At 52.7% G+C, this 20,765-nt stretch overlaps 1 protein-coding gene across 6 annotated transcripts in view; it reads right to left on the bottom strand.

Moving 5' to 3' along the window:
* Nucleotides 1–3,051: 3,051 nt before the first annotated feature.
* The window catches only part of ATP2B4 (ATPase plasma membrane Ca2+ transporting 4), a 51,788-nt gene continuing 34,074 nt past the window's right edge, over nt 3,052–20,765 (bottom strand). For 3 of the 6 annotated variants that reach the window (XM_056361569.1, XM_056361571.1, XM_056361572.1), the window contains exons 12-21: nt 20,413–20,647; nt 19,044–19,223; nt 18,710–18,797; nt 18,461–18,567; nt 16,648–16,839; nt 16,328–16,541; nt 15,684–15,895; nt 15,219–15,326; nt 14,662–14,844; nt 3,052–6,731 (exon numbers count right to left, since the gene is read on the bottom strand). In XM_056361569.1, the coding sequence (XP_056217544.1) occupies nt 6,426–6,731; nt 14,662–14,844; nt 15,219–15,326; nt 15,684–15,895; nt 16,328–16,541; nt 16,648–16,839; nt 18,461–18,567; nt 18,710–18,797; nt 19,044–19,223; nt 20,413–20,647 (1,825 nt within the window). In that variant the 3' untranslated portion in view covers nt 3,052–6,425. Of the gene's footprint in view, nt 6,732–12,119; nt 12,321–14,661; nt 14,845–15,218; nt 15,327–15,683; nt 15,896–16,327; nt 16,542–16,647; nt 16,840–18,460; nt 18,568–18,709; nt 18,798–19,043; nt 19,224–20,412; nt 20,648–20,765 lie in introns of those variants that run through there. The other 3 variants (XM_056361573.1, XM_056361575.1, XM_056361574.1) reach the window with 3 other exon arrangements.

The raw sequence follows: 20,765 nt of genomic DNA, 5'->3' as shown, positions 1-20,765 counted from the left end.
GGCGGGCGGCACCGCCCCCCTCACCGACAAAAGCGGGGCGGGCGGGGCCCGTAAACAAAGTGGGGCGGGCGGGTTTTCTGTGCTTTGCTTTTCGGAGGGGCCTTGCCAGCAGCTTTAACCCCAGGCAAAGTTCCCCCACTGTGTGTGTGTGTGTGGGGGGGACACACACGGAGTGGGTGTGCCCCTTCCCCTCCACCACGGCTGTAGAGACCCGTGCCCGCCTTCTGTCAGGGTGCGTGTCTGCCCACCATGGCCGCAGCCCCTGAGGTACCCACCCCTCCCTCACACTGCTGGGTGCTGCCTCAGGGTTACGCTTTCCAAGCTGGAAGCAATTTTATGTCTTCAACCCGCTATCCCACTTACCGTGGGGCTTCGGGATACCTCAGGCCGTGCTGCACCCCAGGGAGGGAGGCCTGGGCCTGGTTGGGGTGTTCTGGGCAGCAGCCATTTCTGTCAGGCCAGCATGGGCCGGCTAAGGCTTCATGGTGGATCACAGGCCTGAACCTGCTTCCTTCTGCTTTTTTCCTCTCTGTCCCAGCGTGATGGTGTCCTGCTTTCCCTGTGGTAAACTGGCACCTTGGCGGCAGGAGCAGCGTCCATCCTGGGGAAGAAGGTGCCTGGGGCAGCCGCTGCTGCACAGGTACAAAAGGCACAGCCATCATCCCTGTTAAATGACTAAAAGTCCTATGATTTGTTTTATTGCATCCAGCCTGGACTAGGTTTAAAAAACAGAAGCAGTTGGGGCTGTTCTGTTTAATTAAGAGCTGGAGGACACTGTTGGCACAGATACCTCTTCAAGAAAGCAGGAAAGAGGGTGACACTGCACAGCAAAGCTCTTACGCCCTGTTTGTGTCACTTGGCATCAGCTCCAAGGGTCAGACGCTCAGCTGAGAAGTTTCAGATTGAGCTTCCTCACCGACAGCCTCGCCCAGCTCTATCTTCTCATCGTGGCTGGGCTCTGGAGTTATTAAAGACACAGGGAAGCAACAGCCTCTCCACTGAAGCCAGGGAGTTAAAACAGCTCCAGTGCAAACAACCTGCTTGGGAATAAAAGTATTTTGGAGACCGGTTATGATTTCCCATTGTCTGTCCTTCTGGGCGAAGTGCCTCTATGGAGGCAAAACAGTCTCAGTGCAGAGGCAGGACACAGCTCAAAGGCAGTCCCAGGGAGACTGGGATCACAGCCTCCACCCTGCATCCCCTTAGAGGCACCGCAGGCACAGCACTGGGGAAGGGGACAAGGATTTTTGCTCAAGGGCAGCTTGGCACAGCCCAGCAGCACTGGTTTGGATGGCATTTGACAGCCGGTTTTGGACTTTTTTTGGAGATGGGATGAAACCATGCTTGAGAGAAAGTGCTGGGTGCAACCAGCCAGCCCCTGCCTCTCGATAGAGAGGCTTATGCAGAGAGAAAACCCACGCTAACGGGTGCTTTTGATCCCCATCCTTCTTTCCACCCCTCAGGCCCCACTTTCATCCTCTGGCTTGCTCAGACAGGAAGCCCAGCCATTCATCCAGTGCTAGGAGAGGATGCGGGATTGATTTCACAAGCTGGTGGACACACTGAGGACGTCACAATTACACGTGGGCACATTTTATTCTCTGGATGCACTTGCGCATTGTTTCTGCTCAACAGCCAAAGCTTTATTGATTCAAAACCGTTGCCCTTCTCCCCCACCCCCAGCACGCTCCATGTTTTTTACTATGTACCCCCTTTCCCACCCCTCAACCACTCTTCTGCTTCCACTTTGAGTATTATCTCTGCTTGGAGTCTGTTTTCTCAGAAGAAGCCAAATGACAATTACTTCAAAATTTTTTTCTCCCAAGAACCATATAAATTACATGCAAAACATTGTACATAGAGATTAATATCAAAATGCAATACAGATCAGGTGCACTTTAAGCTGGACTCTAGGATATGGCAAACACACCAGGGTACATATTGCTTTGAAACCACCATTTTTTTTTTAAATGTCATGCATACCACATAATATTCAGTCTTTTGTTTTGTATTTTTCTGTTTTTATACAAAAATACCAGTGCTTATTATACTTAGTTACTGGAAAAGAAAAACTCAGATCTGCGTGCCCTCGTCAAAAGAAAGTTTTGTTGTGAGAGCATTGGATAAATATATATACACACACATAAATGTTGATTTAATACTGTATATATATATATATTTATTTAAGGGGAGGAAATAAACTAAAGGCAGTTTTAGTCATGGGCTTTGCTGGATGAAAATTGTGGGGTTTGTTGAGCAGGAAGATATCAGAGGCAGGACAGCCAGAAATCAGCCAGTCTTGGTGGCAGGGGAGAGTCTTGGCAGAGAGATGCTGGAGAGAAACAGCCAGGTGCCAAGAAACACGCCGGCGTCGCCCCACAGCCTTGCTGTTTGGGGCAGGACCAGGAGAATGGCACCCCAACGTCGCTGCAGCCACCAGGGAGAGCTGGGTTTGCAGGAGAACATTTTACAGGTTGCATGCTCCAGGGGTTGATAAACTTGTAGGAGCTGGACGGAGCAGTGAGAAGCAATGGCAGGCAGGTACATGTGTCCTTCCCCCGGGAGGTACAAAAGCTTGCAGGGACTCTTCTTTGAAGTGCTTGGTCCCTGCAGTCATGGAGGGCAACAGGAGTTGGCAATGGCATCCTGGAGATGCCCTCCCTGGATCTGGGATGGGGCTTTTCTGTTCACTCCAACATCATGTCACCCCCGAGAAGCATTTCTGAAGGGGCTGAGCACTACAGGATGCCTACTTCTTGACTGGGGAAAGCCAAAGGCTGCCCATGCTAAAATTTGGTTTAGTTTTTTTCCTTCTTGAGATTGTTTCAAAATTTTCCTCAAAGCTTATTGCACAAAACCTTTGAAAATTAAGTATAACCCCTGTGCAAATCAAAGGAAACCTTATCACATAATGCAAATGCCTAAAAATGCCTGTTCAGCAATGCACACAGGACGTGGTGTAATGTCTTTGGTACCAATCCGCCAATTTATTTAACAGAAAACCACCACCACCACCAGAGACCCTACTGTTATTAAGAACTGGATGCAAAATTATGTTCAGAGTGTTTTAATAACAAAAGCATTCCAAGGCAAGTTAACATGTATCACAGGGTATGACTTCGGTTCCTGTCTGGCATGGCACTCTCCCCCACGCACACTCGTGGCAGTTCAAACAAAGCAAAAAATAATAAAAAAAACCCAACCCACCAAAACTCCCCCTTTTTCAAGGCATGTTGCAGAGTCCCCAGAAGTTCGTGCTGCTGACCATGCCTTTCAGCGTAGAGCACCAATCTCCCCCAACTCTTTTTTTTTTTTTGTAATGTCCTCAATAACTTAACCCAATAGTCATCTGCTGCCAGTATATCACTGAAACTAAATAGAAAAAAAAAAAAAACCAACCAAAAAAACTTTACAGGAAAGATGTATGCACAATAAACGTTTATACTTTAAGCAACCAGCCATACCAACATAATTTATATAAAAAAACATTTGTGTCATCCAACTAACATCTAGTATAAAGATGGCTGCTCAGAGAAAAGGAAGCTGACTGGCATCCGATCGCTGATACACTGAATTAATTACCTGTCACTTTGAACTGCTGTCACACAGTCACGCGCCGTGGCAGACGCGGGACTCAAGATTTATTTATTTTTTTTTCTTTAAACAAAATACATATGGCTGACGTAAAAATATCAGTTTCTGATCTAAAGAAAACTATATTTTTTGCATAATATTTATATATAATTATTTCTCCCCCTCCTAATATGGAAACTAGAACAACAAAAATATATCAACTAAAGAACAACCAGACCCTTGTGGCAACCTGCCAGTCACGGATTTCTGGGAGTGACTTTGAGAGCCTCCAAAGTTGGCTTTTTGTTGGTTTAAGTCTTTTTTTTTTTTTTTTCTTTTAAAACAGGTCTGAGGTATTAAAAAAATATCAAAAGAAAAATCGGTGTGTGTCCCCCCAAAGTATTTAATAAATATTTATGTAAGTTTATAAGAACACCATATTTTCATCCTTTTTTTTTTTTTTTTGCAAGTATTTAAAATAGAAAAAGTGATCTTTTAAGCAATGTCACCTTTAGTACAGAACCAAACCCCACAACCACCCCTGTTGTCTTTCCTGTCACCCCACTTGTGTATAACCGAGGAAAACATCCCTCACACACCCCCCGGTCCTGCCCAAGTTATTTTTTCAGCTCGCGTGAAGAAGGAATGGGGAGGGTAGCGATGGGTTTATCTGTGCAGGGTGGAGGGGGGGGGGGGGAAGGGGTTTGACACTAAATTTGCAATTGAGATGGGCAGTGGTGGCAATTTCTTCTTGCTTTTGGCAGTGTACGGAGCCCAGCCTTCACCCCCTTTGCCAGCACCGAGGCAGGAGACCTGGGAGCAGGACCTTTCCTCAGCTACCTGGGGCAGGAATGGGGCAACCTCGTCCTTCCCTCCTCCCACCCCAAGGAAGGGACGAGTTGGTTCTGGGCTGGAAACAAAACAAAGACACTTGGTTTGTGTTGTCGTTTAAGGAACACTTATTTCTTGGCAAAGTACTGGGGCCTCACGTGGCAGGTGGTGCTGCAGGCAGTGCTCGGAGAAGGCACGGGAGATTCTGCTGTGCGTTCTTAAAAGGAAAGAAAAGAAGAAACCAGCCAGCCCACCCTCTCGCTAAAAACCTCTCTGCTTCCAGGGATGGAGGCTGGGCAAAGATGATGACATTGTACAGCCAGTTACAACCAGGTTCTCTCTGCTTCCAACCAAGCCGAACAGAATGAAGGAGAGAAGGCAGCAGAGCTTCCTCCAGCCCTGCCTGCCTGGGGCCAGTAACCAGGGGGCCACCAGCAAGAGCCCACAGGGAAGAAACTAAGCCCAAGCAAAGCAAACTCCTGCCTCCCGCTCAGTCTCACGGCTTCACAAGAGGCTCAGTTCAGAGCCAACTTGCCCAGGACACCTGGGGCTTCTGCTCTGACAAAATGGGACTCTCACTGAACGGTTACAAGAGACAGAGGTGAGGCAGAAGACAAGGTGAAGAGATGACCTTCCAAAAAAGTAGCAAGTGAGGCAAAGCCTCCATGCGGCACCTTCTCTGGAAGACCTGCAGCAAACCAACCAACCTGCTACCTCTGCAAGGAATTGCCTCCGCTGGCAAACCGGCTACAGAAGTGCTACGGAAATCAAAAGTTCTCCCATCGGCCATAGAGCCTTCTTCCCACAGGCTACAGAGACAACCCGACTCATCCCTTCCAGGATCTAGGAGCTGACCCACTGTACTCTCCATAACCCCATGCTTGTTCTCTGTTGAGCCTGCTAACGCTCTGGCAGCGATGTACAGATCTGGTGGGCACGGCTAGAGCATCCTCTGGGGTTCCTCAGCAGTTAACTGGAGCTTGTACTCAAGGCTGATGGATTATTTAACCCAACAGCACAGACAAGCCAGCACGGGCAAAAATCCCTCTGCTCTTGATGGCAGGAGCTGTTAAAACTTTGTAAGGCTCTTGCCAAAAGTTTCACAGCTGTTCAAGAGCAGAAGAGATGCAACTCAAGACTCCCCAGGAAGGAGCCCTGTTTCTCACAGCCACGGAGTTTTTCTTCACCACCCTTCCACTGCCAGTTCACCGCCACCTTACTTTGTAGAAAAATCAGAATCCTACATCCAGCAAGGCTACAGCCAAGTCACCTTCGTTCCTTGTCTACCAATTGCTGCTTTGGAAACAGAGAGAGAAAAGTGTGTGTGCGCACACAGAGGAGGAACTGTAAAGGCTAGGTACCATTTTTCAAGGTGGAAGACTGGTGTACATCCCTGTATCTATCAACCTGTGAGTAAACACCTTCCCCCTGGCTGGGGTTTTTTTTTTTTGTTTATTTTTAAATTTTCGCACTAGAGTGCTAACTCCCCCACTTCCCACTGTGAAGTTACTGGGGGCAAATCCCACAAGCAAAGAACAAACCCCAACATTAGAATAAAACTCTAAAAACCACAAGTGGAAAAGAAAAAAAAAAAAAGTCACAAGTGCATCCCAGCCCTCAGGCTGAGAGCGTGCATGTAAGACTACAATTTGAACTTTCTTTGAACATGCATTTTTCAAAGTGAAAACCTCCAACAGACGCATGGAGCCCAACTCTTGGAGAGGAGATAACCTGGCTGCTTCACTTGGGTGAGTACCACTGAAAATTAGGGATGGAGATGCACAATTTTGGCTTAGCCTCTCTCCCGACACCCAGCATCGTGGTACTCTGGTTCCCACTGCTAAATAATGGTAAAAACAACAAAAAAACAAAAAAACAAACCCCAAAACAAAACACCAAAATGATATACGTATGAGCAGTTTGACACGAAGTGACCGCAGTGTGTGATCAGTTACTGGTGCCAATATCACACAGGGCGAGGGGCAAAGGTGGAGGAGGAGGGGGGGTTCGAAGTTCTAAGGTCAAACTGATGTCTCCAAGCTGTGTAAGGGGCTTTCGGGCTCCGGGACGGTGACCTCAGCTTGATCGCTGTCCACTGCATTGTTATTTCTGTTGAGGGATGTAGATCCACCCAGGCTACCCCCACCTCGCTTTTTGAGTCCATCAGTCTCAGGGTCGTCTTCAGCGCCGTCAAGGAATGGTGTTCGAGGCTCGTCTTCCTCCAGGATGAACTCTGGGTGAGTCATGAAGTTATGGATGGAGCTTCTGGATTCGGGTTTCTCGAGGCCTTCGTACAAGGAGCTACGGAACGCATTCACCACTTTGATCTGCCGGGAGGCGAGCAGCATGGGGGATAAATAAAAGAGGGGTTAGTAACAGCTATGAGAGGCCAGAGCTCCCAGGAGAAAGTAAAAATAAATAATACAGACACAATAAACCAAAAAGCACAACAACAACAACAACAAGTCACCACCACTGAACAGACAGCTAAGTCAAAATGAGAGATCTATGGTGAACTAGGAGGGCCAACATGGATCAGACTCAGGCACTAGGAGTGTGATGGGGAATCAACCGACTATGGGGCAACTTCAGAAGCTGCAAGAAAAGACACAAAAAAACTCAAAATAACAGATCACTTCAAATGAACGGAAGCCAAAATGCATTAGTTGTCATTATGTGTGCGCACGCGTATCTGTGTATATAAACGAGGACAAAAAAGTGGAACTACAACTCAAAAAAGAGGTGGGTTAGACAAACAGCAGGTTCACTTCAAGGCAAAAAACTCTACTGTGGGAGTGATGTGTGTGTTTGTTCTAGCTCATTTCTAGACCTATAGAAAGGAATGGGCTTTAAAATGTTGTCACAAACTTTTCAAGCCCTTGTGAAGCAGGAGGTCCAAGTGGATGCCATGACCAGTAAAACCAGACCCAGCTAAACATGCAAGAAGGAAGCCAGATCTGTGCGAGTTTCCCCCACATGGCTGCTGCCTGGATCCGGGGCTGGAGCTCTGGATCCTTCCCTACACCAACATACTGGAGACAACACAGCGGTTTCCAAAGGTAGCTATTGTTTTGGATGCTCTGCACAAAAAAACAACCAAAACAATCTCAAACTTTTGCTAGAAAGCCTGGCCACGCACTAATCCTGTGAAACCCATAGGCTGTCAGCACTGCCGAAAGCCAGGCTCAACATATTACAAGCAGGAGATCCAGAGCCCAGTTTGGACAACCAGGGTATGGCTCTGCTCCCTCCGTTGCACTCGAAGGGAGAAGTCTGAAAACAAGCCCGGATGGTGGCTAGCAGCAGATTCACTGCTCCCTCCAATTCCTCTCGAAATCCAGCCTCGAACTCTTCCAGCTCTCACCCCGCCTCGCAGCCCAGTTGCAGTTACTCGGTTGGGTGGGTGACAAGTGTCAGATCCAGCGAACGAAGGCGCAAGGAGGTGGCAGTGCCAGGGGCTGCAGCAGACCTCTCCACCCCAGGGCAGACGCTGGCATGCGTGAGACAACCAACATGTGCACCTTGGGTGCAGCAGAGTGCTCCAGCTCTTGGAGATGACTCTGGGCTACAATCACTCAAAAGATATCAGAAGGCATAAACTGAAGGAGAGCGATGCAGTGCGTGGGCTTTTAAAGCAGAAACAGCAAACAGGGCAGCTGAAGGTCTCCCAAGTCGTAGAGGACCAGGAGAAATCATACACCTTTGCCTTTTACTGCTATCCCCCACACAATGCCCTCCAAAGCATCCCTCTGGTTGCTCTGCTGTCTTACAGTGATGCTCTCCCCGCTGACTCTTGCGGGCCAGAGCCAGCAAGTTGCCTCCTTCTAGAGATCCCCCCATCCTGCTGCAGCAGGTCACAACCAGCACCCTCCTGGCTTGTGGCACCTTCCCAGCCACCTGGGAACTGGGCCGTCTCTTCCCTTTATAGAGGGGGAAGCTACCGACAGAAGTTGTCAGCAGGGACCAAGCATCTTGCACAAGCTCGTGGGTGCTTTATGAAAGCAACAGAAGTCTTTGCTCTGTTAAGCAGGGTTCGTCTGGGACCAGATCTGCTCACCCTCTCTCCAAAGCAAATACCTCCAGACCACTGTGAGACTGTTCAGCAATGGTGGGTGCAGCAGGGAAGTCAGTAACACCTCCCCCAAACACTGCCAGTTGTCCTGCTCTGTCTCCTGCCCTGTGGAAGCAGCATTGCTACTCACAAGCTACCTTCACCTGCTCCCAATACCTGAGGAACCCAGTCCCCACCTCCCATGGCATCCCTGTGGACTGAAGCTGGGGCAAGAAGGGGAGGAGAGCCACAGATCCCACCAAAGGGGTGCTCCTCCATAGCATCCCTATGCTACACCCTGGAGAGCCTCCCCACCATTCAGCTGCCGGCTGAGGGAGTGGAGAGAATGCAGAGCTGCTGGAGGGAGAATGATGTGGATAATCCCCTTGCAAGCTGATGAGGCGAATAAAGATAGGTGTGTGTTCTGCCACTTCTTTGCGAATGGACTGCAGATCTGGTGGGTGAATGGAGACGATACCCCTGTTCCTGGTGAGATGAGCCAGGTTAAACTGTCCACCTCGGTCTGGTACATGGACAGGCTAGGAGGGAAGTCGCCAACCAGCACAGCCAGTGAGAGCCTCCTAGAGATCTTTGGTCTCAGCACAAACAGCACTCACACAACCAGACAAGTTACTCAAAGAAGAGTTTCATGCCTGGAACCCTGGAGATTTTACCTGCAAGATGTTCCAGGGTTTCCCTCTCGTGAGGGATGCCCTTCTGAGTCCGCTCTCCATCTGGCTCAGAAAGATGGTGCTACACCACATAGGGCAGCAATGTGGCATCCCCCTGGCACAGGCTCAGCACATCCCAGCTAGAAACAAACAAGCCAGCTCTTGCATGCACACACGGACCGGCACACACACGCGAGCTGGATGACAGACACTCATGAGAAGATGAGCGTGGGCCAAGTACCCCCCCATGATGCTGGAGCACCAGCTGGCCTGCAAAAATGGAAAGTTTATGTAGCTGGGAACAGAAATTCAGAGCTGTGTTTGCTGCACTAGTGACCACAGTAAGATCCTGGATAAATTCAGTGTTTAGTGTGAATGCACAGGACAAGGGAGACCACCAAGCCGGCCACCTTCTACCAAGACTGATAATGTCACCATCAGCATCTTGAGAACAACAACTGCAAGCACTGACAAAAACACCGACCCCTAAAATGCAGTTCATAAAACCAAATAAACCAACTGTAATCAACTTGGACAAGCTAACGAGAACCTAGGTGATTGCCCAGGCAACCAGGTGGTCAGTTTAGTACAAGCTCAGAGGTAGGAGTAGCTTCACAGAAGCCCTCCCTGCCCCACCACCTCAAGCATTGCTGAGTCCAGACTATCTAACCACATCACTGCCTCCAGCTCCATCACTAAGCTTCTGCTGGTTTTCCTCAGATTTTCTTACTTTGATTTAACCACCTCTGTCAGCAACTGCTGTGAAATTAATTCAGCTGTTCCCTTGTCAAAGGAACTTAACAGCAAGGAAATGTGTTTTGAATGAGCCAGGCAGTGCAAACAAAAATTAAATCCTCCCTGACCAAGCTGAAAACCCACCTCCCCCCTGCCCATGGTCAGGCTCCTGCTTCCTCTCCACCTGAAACCTTCATAACCTGCATAACCTCCAAGCTTGGAATTTATTCTCATTTCACACCATCGCTGCAGCACCACAATGTGCTGGGCAAACACCACTGCTCCCACGGAGGTGGAATTTACACCTTCTGCATGAAGCCAGCATCACCTCCATCACTGACCCCAGGGCTTGCATCGCCCAGCTCACTCAAACCGGGGCAAAACCCCCAAGGGAAACCAGTTTAGCTCTGCAAACCATCTCCGGAGGGTCATTCCTGAGACCTCCCTTTCCTCCACCACCCCAACAGGGGCACAGCAGCCGGGGCTGCCAAGGTCCAGCCCTGGAGAACTCATCCCACAGAAGTGCAGTGGAAGACAGAGGGACACCATTAATCTGTATGGAGGGAAGTGGAGCTTTGAGAGAGAGAGAGAGAGAGGGAAGGGAAGCAGCAGACGGAAACAGAGAAATCTAGGCAGAAAACAGAGGGAAGACTTAGTGACCTGGGTTAGCTTCTGGTAAAGTTGTTTGCTGCCTGGAAGGGCACAAGCTATCCAAGTTATCTATCCCCTTGCTGCAAATCGGGGAGAACATTAATCCACAGACTGCAAAAAAAGCCCCTGCTTTTTGGTCTTGACAACCCAAGCCCACTACCCTGAGACCCCTCTAAGCAGGTTTTCTTCTGATTAGAAAGTCTTGGTGGTGCACAGATGCAGTCGGGAACAGAAGGCAGCTGCGCTGCTTCAGAATCACTGGGGTTAAACAAAACAAAATTCAAGCATCAGTGTCAGCTAAATAGAGAGAAAACAAAATTATCAGATATTCTCTCTTCTCTCCCACAGTGCATAAACAGTGGAGACTGAAAGCTATTCAGAAAGTCACCAAGGGTATTTCTTTAATATGAGGAGAACACGGAAAATGACTGTGCAATAAAAAAGCCAATTATCCGGGAAAGATACACTACCTACTCATAGCCTGGCACAGCCCTGCAGAGAGAATTCACGCTTACGTGCTCACAAGGCTCTGAACACAGCTCACAATGAACACGGAGAGGGGCACTGCATCAGAGAGGGCTCTGGAAACCCACAGCCAGATCCAGGATCCAGCTTTGCCACTGATGTTCAGCAGGGCCACGGTCTCCATCTCCGTTTGCATGCAGGGAGTTGCGTGTTCCTGCAGACACTGAGAACCAGCGTGTGCAGAACAAGCTGGGAGCTGCCGAGCTGCTGCAACGGGCAGCAATGCTCTGGCTTTTGAGGGGGGACCAGCGGAGCCTTGTGCCATCCCCGCAGAGCTCCAGGGCAGCAAAGGGCACGCTTACGTGCGTGGGCTCACTCAGCTTTGTCTCGCACGGCATGCAAGTTCACAGGCAGGACAGGGGAGGCTGCTGGCTTCCCGACAGGCTGAGCTGCAGGTGAGTGGCTCCGAGCAGCTCCGCTGCGTCACCACCGGCCAGCTGAGCCCCAGTAACCGGCTGCTCTCACACCCTCTCCAGCCTCCCAACCAAGGCAGAAGCAAACACCCCTTCTCACAGGCGTGCAAGAGGCACAGAGCATACAGGCAGCCCGTTACCGTGGCTCAGCCGATCCCAATGGCACACTAACTGTTGTGGGAAGATCTGAGCAGCCACTCTGCCTCCAAACAGATTTACAGCTTTGGTAAAGCAATGCCTCTGCCCATCCCTGCCCTCCTGGGGCTGGGCAGAGCCACAGTGGAAGGAAACGGCAGCTTTTGGGCGCGCTGTGCCCTTTTCACAGCAATGCTTTTAGTTGCTCATGAACACACAGTTCTTTTAACAAGAACCGCCAATTTTTGCACCCCTCAGAGGGTGGACTCATACGTCAGTCCTGCAAAGGAGGAGAAGAGGTAAAAAAAAACTGAGGAAGCAACAAGGAATGGTGGGGAGAAGGACCAGAAAGTATCGTAAACTTGTTACAAGAGGCAACAGCATAAAACCTAATATTTTAAACGTTCTCCCGCCCCATCCTTCATTTCGGAAATCAGTGTGTGAGTCAAGGTTTAGAGGGAGAGAGAACAGGCTGGGTTAGGTTGGTGCAGGTGCTCTCTGTGGTTATTAGAAGTCATGCATTGTAATAGACTATCACTCACTGCCCGCAGGAGGAGATGCAGCAGCAGCAGCAACAGCAGAAGTGGTGGGAGTGGAATTGACGGAGGAAAGAGCTACATGGGTTGGGCTAGAAACATTTTTTACATCGTGGTGCTGGCTCACGATGGAAGGCTGTCTCCTGAGGGCTCCCTGCAAAGAGGAGGCGCCGGTCTGGAATGTGTAAACTACGTCCATCTGCAAAGAACCAGAGAGTGAGATAGCATCGCCCTGGCCAGAGACAGGGAGAGGGGTTGGGGATGGAGGGGAGCAGGGAGAGGAAGGAAGGAAGGAGGACGGAGGAGAAAGCCCCCCCGCCCCCGTAAACCCACACCACGTTTGGCTGGTGTTTCTGGGAGCAGAGGAGAGGTCGGCTTCCAGCCTCCACCCCGCTCTCGCAGGCATGAGAGGGGCAGTGTTTATCCCACCACCGAGAAAGAGACTGTGGTGGGAGGGAGCGACAGAGGAAACACCTTGGGTTATCCTGACAATCTGCAGGAGGAGCACAGAAAGAGAGAGGGTGGGCAGAGGTGCGAGCTGGCAGCTGGTGGTCCAGAAAACTGCACTGGGAAAGCGTTTCTGGTCCCTCAGCCCCATGGGATGTACAACTGAGGGGCCAAATCCTGGGACACACCATGTGCCCGCAGCTCCCACAGTAGCTGGCCATGCTGGAAGATGTTTCAGCCTCTCCCCCTGGCTCATGGCTCTGCACAGGACTCGGAAGCAGAGCTGGTAGGGGTGGGCAGGGATGCAGCAATGAGGCACCCTTGGTGGCAGGCCACAGTTGCTCTGTGGATGCACGCTGAGGCCAGAGGGACCAAGCAACATCCAGGTGCCACCGTGGCTTCCCAGACACTTTGCAGCTGGACTGTCCCCAGCCCTGTGCCAGCCAGCCCGCTTGGCAGAGCACACAGCCCTGCACCACCCCAGCTTGCCTGCACCGCTTCTGGGGAAGGGACACCTCCTCCAGACCCACGTGCAGCTCTAGCTCACCATGGAGGTATTTTACACATGCTTCGCTCCTTACCCAGTCGGATCTCCCTCCATAGAGGGACCCTCTTTTCCCCAGTGCTGGCCCATGGGGAAAACCCGTGTGCTCCCACTTAAGACACACTGAATCAGGATAGAAGCCCCAAGACGCTCCGGTTGGACCTGCTGGCTGCTCTGCACAATGCACCACAGCCAGGAAAGGAGTTGCTAAAGAGACTCCAGGATGTGCCAGCATCCAGGAGCTCTTTTCACATTGCAAGAGCCAGAGCTTGTTTCAGCCCAGGCCCACCACAGCTGCTGGCAGATACCTCAGAGGCTCCAGGCTCAGCCCCAGCGGCACATCTGGCTGCCGGTATTGCAGCCGTTCATATCTACCAGGCCTCCGACACATCTGGACTGCTTCCGAAACAGCCCAGTGCTCCCAGCACATCTTTCATGTGAACGAACCAGAACGAGCCAACAGCTCAGCCCCCTGCAGTGCCAGCGACCAGCACTGCCCTGGGCCCCCCAAAGAGCCCAGCTGCCCCTCACCACTCACGAGGGGCAGGGAATCAAGGCTGAACCTCACCTTGAAACCACCAAGGCAACATCTCACAGAGGAGAAGCAAAGTTAACATGGCACGACGCAGCTGCTGTGCTCGCTCCAGTCCCTGCGCCTGGGCTGTTCTGGTTATTTGTATTTACCTTTCGTTCCTCTTCCTCCGGCCCTTTGGTAACACAGCAGCCCTGCGTGCCAGGGGCCACTGGGGATCTACAGCCTTCCTCCACAGGGCAGCTCTGCCCAGGTTTTGAGGAAAGATGAGGGACACTGACTTTGCTGCAGGGAATGCTCCCTGCCCTGCCCAGCCAGCAGTCTGGGGAAAAAACCCCACCCTTTCAGGAAAAACTGAGTCAGGGAGAAACAGCTGATATAAAACCCATATTAACAGATAGAGTCTCCTCTCCTTCTGTGCTGTGGGGCCAAAAGCTCCAGGCGAGGAGCCCAGAGAGCTGGCAGGGAAGGGTGACAAGAGCCCTTGGCCAAAGAGCCATTGGGAAGGACAGAAAGCAGCAGAGGAGTGAGACTGGAGAGGGTCTCGTACAGGCAGGTCCCTCCTGGGCACGTTCCCCGCTGGAAGCAGCATCCCAGCAGCGACCAAGAGCAGTTTCAATGCTGACCCACTCACTGCACAACTCTAAGAGCCCGGGTGGCTCCGTGGCCACCCTGCAGCTTCTGAGCACCCCCCTCTGCTGCACGAGGTGCCCATCAGCAGTACATCCAGCCTCCTGCAGACCAGCCTGGCCTCAGGCTGCAGGACACCGTCCTCTGCAGCAGAACAGACCCGTGCCTCCCCCCCACCCCGAGCTGTCCCAAAAGCCAGGCTGTCCTGGTTCCCCAACCAGGGCAGACCCAGAAAGGCACAGGCGGTGGGAGAAGTCTAGCCCCGGAGGTGATGGCATCCTTCAAGCAGCAGCCGTTACCTCTTTCCAGACAGAGCCCCTGGAGAGAAAGAAAAAGAAAGAAAGAGAGAGAAGGAAGAGCCCCACAGCACCCGCTGCCCCACAGTACCTGCGTCTGTATCCTGTTGAGACCCCTGAACCACAAGATCTGCCCACGCCGCAGCTCCATTTCAGCATGGTCAATCTCATCCACATCTTCAGGCAGCTCCTCCTCTGGAATCTCCTCCTTGGTGATGCCATGCCCAGCTTCCTTCAAGAACTTCAGGTGGCTGGTTGGGACAGTGCAGATCAGCTGGGGAGAGACAGGGAGAGAGCAGCTCCTTAGCCTGGAGGCTATGGCAGCATGGAGCCCACCATGGGCAGCCTCAACCCAGGGGGAGCAGTGTGCTGCCAGGACTCAGCCGAGAGATGCCAGGATGCAGTGCAGACATGCCACCGCTGGATGTGCCCCACTGCAAGCAGGGTGGGAACAAGGAGTAAATTAGCAACCTCCTCTCCTCACTGCCGGTATAGTACTGGGATGGAGCATCACCCTCTTCCAAAGATGCCTTGAATAAATAGTGGGGAGAAAAAGGGCAGCGAGGCAGGGGGAAGGGAAAGGTGAGCTGGGCTGCAAGCATGCCGTGGCACGGAGGCACGTGGTATGTTTCTCAGACTGGCTCTTACCTGGCCCCAGAGGAGCTCTCCCACTCCGATAAAAATACACCAGAACCACTGGCTCAGGGTGAGCCCAGAGCAGCTGAACGGCTTCCCACCAAACTCCACAATGATGATCTACAGCACAGGAGAGAACAAGTCACGCACTGGGGAGTGCCAAGGGCTGTACAGCATAGTCATGGGGTGAAAAGGTCCCCTACATCTTTCCCCCCCTCGCTGGGATCACAAGAGCAGCAAGGACATCACTTCTAGGCTAGTAACAGGACATCAGAGGCATGCCACCTGGCCAGCCCTGACACCTCCCAACACACCCTAGACCCCAATATTCAGGTTTTATGTCACCAAGAAGCTGCTGAAGAATAAGGGGACAGAAGAGCGCTGTGGCCAGTGACTGCAGCAGACACAGGTCCTGCCTGTGGCATGGTCCCCTCCCAGCCCCACTATCATATTCCCATGCAGCTCCCACAGCTTCACCTGAGCTGCGAACGTCCCCAGCACCACTGTGCAGAAGATAGGGTTACGGTAGATTGATTCAAAGACATTCCTCTCCCCATGGATCTTGCGTGCATTGATCTCGTTGAACAACTGCATCATGACAAAGGTGTTGAAGACGATGGTGTAGTGTTCGGTGGGTGGGGAGTGGAGTGGGGCGTTCCGGCCACTGTCGATGTCAAAAAACTTCTCCCCTGAGCAGACAAGGGGGTTTGGGGAGGGGATGGGGAAGGGCAGAGAAGAGAAGATGAGATCCTGCTTCTTCTGCTCTGTGCTGGTGAAGGTGGAATTAGGATCCCAGGTTCTTGCTGAAGATCCCTTTGCCCAGCTGGAATCCCCGCCACTAGCCCCACTGAACCCTTATTTCCTTAAAAAACATTGAAAAGCTGCTTCCCTGGCTAAAACTCTCTGCACACGGCGAGCTCTAGAGTTAAACATCCTCTCCTTATCATCCCTCCACTTCCCATCCATTATTAAATGGGCTGTCCCGGCCAACATGAGGTTACTGAGTGACAGCTGAGGACAAGGGTCGCCCACACTGGTGAGGAAAGGTGGCTTGGTGAGGCAGGGCTGGGACTCTGCCCCTTTCCTCTTCCCACACTATTTCTTGGTGTCTCAAAGCTCACCCGCAAAAAGCAGCGTGAAAATGATTGTTAGCTGGTACACCGCGTGCCCCAGGATGTTCTTCATCATGGTGCGGGAGATGAGTGGCTTGTTGCGGCCGTACGGCTTGCGCAGCAGCAGGGACTCGGACGGGGGCTCCGTGGCCAGGGCTAAAGAGGCAAAGGTGTCCATGATCAGGTTCACCCACAGCATCTGGACAGCCTTCAGGGGAGAGTCCTGCAGAGAGAGGGGACACAACACGTCACACCACCGAAACCACCCTCTTTTCACTTCTTGTTTTGCAGGAGCCTCTGCTCTCCTGCCATGCCCAGCGGCCCCGTACCTGCGTGATGCAGGCACCCGTGAAGGCCACGATGACAGCCACGATGTTAACAGTCAGCTGGAACTGCAGGAACTTGGAGATGCTGTCATAGACATTACGTCCCCACATCACCGCCTTGACGATGCTGGTGAAGTTGTCATCCGTCAGGATGATGTCCGAAGCCTCCTTTGCCACATCCGTGCCTGCAATGCCCTTAAGGACAAGGGAGAAAGCGATGGGGTGAGTCATGGAGCAAGCTCCACGCTCACTATCTGCCCAGCTCTGCTTCTTCCCAGAACGAGCCCCGAGAAAAAAAATCCACCAGAGCCAGAGGAGCTGGTGCCAGTCCTGTGTTTGACAGTGAGTCCTGCTGCGGCTGTGCCAACACACCCAAGAGCGGAGGCTCCAAAGCAGCGATGCCTTCAAAGACAGACACCGGCTCAGCTCCAGAGCGGGGCTCTGAGTCAGCGCAGCTTTTCAGCCTGTCGCCGTGCATAGCCCAGACAGGGCCACCACAGCAAAGCTGGGTAACAGCTTACAAGCATGGCTTCCTCCTCACGCCAGGGAACACGGGCAGCCCTGGCTGGGCATCTTTGCTGTGAGGGTTGTGATCCCCAAATGAGAGATTGCTCAGCAGCCTGAAATGCCAGTGCCTTCTGTCCAGTGCGGGGTGGACGGCAGCCCCGCAGCGAGCTAGGCTGCCCACAGCCTCCCCAAAGTCACCTGCAGCATCTCCGAAGGCCAGCTGGCTCTACAGAAGCCGGGCTCACTGCGTTTCTCACTGCTGGCACACAGAGGCGCTCGCTTTGCAGCGATTCGAGGCACCGAAGTGATGCCCTTAACCAGCTAGTTCCCTGGTGCTTTCCAGGAGCTCTCTTGAGATCTGCAAGACTGGTCTCAGGTGGGAAACCCCAGGGGATGAACTTCAGAGGCAGCTGGACGGAGCTATCCATGTGCTGTTTGCTCCCCACTCCCTGGGTACCCAAGGGATGCGCAGCCCTGGTACGCAGCCCCCAGCAAACCCCAGTGCCTGGCCAGGGTCTGATCCTGCACAGGGGGCAGAGAGCCCCACTGTATGGTCCCCAAGAGAAAACAGACTGCCTCCTGCTCTTCATCCTAAAGGCTCCAGAATTGCACTTGGATATTTAACACCTTCCCAAAAACATCTCCTCCCAAGAAATTTCTCATTTGCTCAAAGCTCCCTCATAAGGCTCTACCCAGGAGCTGGCTCCTGCCCACACACACAAACTTAAACAATTCACAGGAAACCCGTTAAAACTGACAGGTTTATTTCCTTGCTTCTTTTAGACAGGGCAACGAAAAGAAGCAAACCAGGAGATCAGAGTTCTTCACCATAAACAAACTCCCCAAGTCAGTGCCAGCACCGTGCTTGGAGCCTGGGCTGCCCTTTACAGGCCTGGGTGAACTGCTGGGATAAACCAAGTCATGCTGAGTTACTGGGCTCCCACGGCTCTCCTGGACATCACAGCTCAGAAACTGGGGCCAAGCAGGTCCCTGCTCTGGGTGCTCTGCAAGCACTGTGTCACCTTCAGCTTGACACGGTCCCTTCCACACGGGATGGAGGAGCCCAGCCCTAAGCCAGGCTCTCAGATGATTGCTTCCCATCAAATCTTTTGCTAACAGTCCTACAAAGTTCACGAGAATCAAACCAAACCTCCAAAGAACGTTTCTTTTTAAGACATCCTGTAGATTTGGAAAAGAGTTTCAAAGAACCAGAAATAATTTCAGTGTTGAGAATGACCAAGCATGCCATTAGTTTCTCACCCCAGAGAGCGAAAGCTGCCCCTGGGGAAAACCCACCACCCAGCCGTACCATGGCAAACCCAACATCGGCTTTCTTCAAAGCTGGGCCATCGTTGGTCCCATCCCCGGTCACGGCCACCACCTGCCTCTGGTCACCAACGGTGCTGTCGATAATTCCTGAAATGGAGACAAGCAGCTCAGAGGAAATAAGCCCCAAGGGTAGGCTCTTAGCACAAATTAGACTGCAAAAGCACCCTGGCAGAGCAGGATGAGTTGCTTTGGTGAGAGGCAGCAGCTGGGGGACTTGGCCGGTGCTCACCTTTCACAAGTGTGTGCTTATCCGTCGGGGAGGAGCGGGCCAGCACACGCAGCTTGGGCCAGATCTTATCCAGCTGCTCCTGTTCTACCTGTAGGACAAGACACAGGTGAGAGAGGGAAGAGAACCCCCAGAAACCTTCTTCCCCACCGGAGAGCGCACCCCAACAGGACCTCCAAGCACCTGGACACCCCTGCGGCTGCACTGGCTGAGGGTCCCAGCAAGCAAAGGGACCAGCTACGTGTATCCAAGAGGAGGAAAACCCAGCAGGATTCAGCACCCACTGAGGTGGCCACCCACACCCACTGCACAGCAGGACCCAGGGCTGCTCTCCCACCTCTCCCTTCTCATTTCGGATGAGCCGGTTGAACTCCTTCCCCTCCAGGCACAAGAAGTCCTCCCCCGGCAGCAGGATGCCACACTTGGTGGCAATGGCACGGGCGGTGTTGATGTTGTCCCCTGTCACCATCCGGACAGTGATTCCCGCACGCTGGCACTTCAGGATGGCATCTGGCACCTGGGGGACAAGGACAGAGTGTGGGGGGCAGACAGGCAGAGTGCTTGGGTTTGCACTGGGTATCTTGGGAGCCAGGCAGCTCCTCTCCATCCTCCCTAAAAGGATCCGGAAAGGGCTCCAGTGGGGTCAGGAACCTGCATCCACCCACAGCTCAGCTCAGTACTCACGCTGGGGATGAGATACTGAACTGAAAACTCCCCCTCCAGCACCTGCTCAGCCCTTTATCCTTTGGGGTACAGGGTGGGGGGGCTACCAGGGACCAGAGAGGATGCCTGTCTATGCTCACTGCCACGGCCGGATGCTGCTCCACTGCAGCCTCCTGTGCCCACCGCAGCTCCAGCCAGACTCGTGTGTGTTGTGTCCAGAGTGGTTCCTCCGGCACAGACAGCGTGAGATATTCCAGCCCCTGCCCCAAGGGGAAGGCAACATCACCGCCTCCTCCTCCCCATCACGCCGCAGTGCTGGGCGCCGAGGCATGGCCAGGCAATCCATCAAAACGTGGGCATTTTGTCTGCTCCCCCCGCGCCACCCCGGCGGCACGTTGCTGCACTAATGGGTTTACCTATTATGGAGCGGTGGGGGAAGAGGATATTAGTGAGAAATTAGCAAATTGAATTAACGGCCTCCAGAGCTGGTGCAGACGGGGCATCTGTAATGCAATTCCCAGACCCAGATACTTGAACATCTAATCAGGAAATATGTAAGCATGGCAGGAGCACAGGGGCAAGCTCCAAAATGTAATCAAGAGGCAGGTATCAGAGGGCTGATTGCATTAGCCCAGCTGCCTGCCCAGCACCCCCGTGGCAGAGGGGGACAGCAAGCTGCAGGGCAGGAACCAACTAGATCAGCCCTGGCCCTCTCCAGCACTCCTCCATCACCCTTAGGTGGTGTCTCCATACACCTCTCAACTGCGAGTGGAACCAGCCAGGCTGGTGCACAGACCCCTGGTAGCAGCTGGTGGGGGAAAGTCTGGGTGGAAACACCCTGCTACCAGGGCATTTTGTCCAGGTATGGGATAGAACCGCCTGCAGCAAGGAGCTGGTAGCATGGGGCACTCTGGGGATGGATGCAGAGGGGCTGCTTGAGCTTTCGTAAGGGGCTCGTGGTCCTGAGCAGCGGGGAAAGGGGCTCCTGGCGCAGGCATGGGGCTGGGGTGGAGGACAGCCAGGGCAGAGCTGGGGTTCAGTACCTCTGGCCGCACAGGGTCCTCTATCCCAACCACAGCGATGCAGGTCAGGTCAGACAGGATCTCGTTCTCACTGTCCCAGTCTGGCTCAGCATCAGCAGGGAAGTCACGGAAAGCCAGGCAGATGGTCCGCAGTCCGTGGCAGGCCATGGGCTCTATCACCTTCTTCACCATCTCATCCCGGTCCTTCACCTTGAACACCCGGGGGTCTCCGTTCTTGTCCAGGATCTTGGTGCACCTAATGCAGGACCAGGATGGAGGGTGAGGGATACCAGCGGTGGCACACACTGCTGGCTCAGCAATCTGCTCCCCCTGTCACCCACGTTCCCCATCTACCAACCAGGGGCATCCCACCT

This window comes from Falco biarmicus, chromosome 16 (genome assembly GCF_023638135.1).
Source record: "Falco biarmicus isolate bFalBia1 chromosome 16, bFalBia1.pri, whole genome shotgun sequence".
In the NCBI taxonomy this organism is placed as follows: Eukaryota; Metazoa; Chordata; class Aves; order Falconiformes; family Falconidae; genus Falco; species Falco biarmicus.
This window is presented reverse-complemented; position numbering and strand designations above follow the sequence as displayed.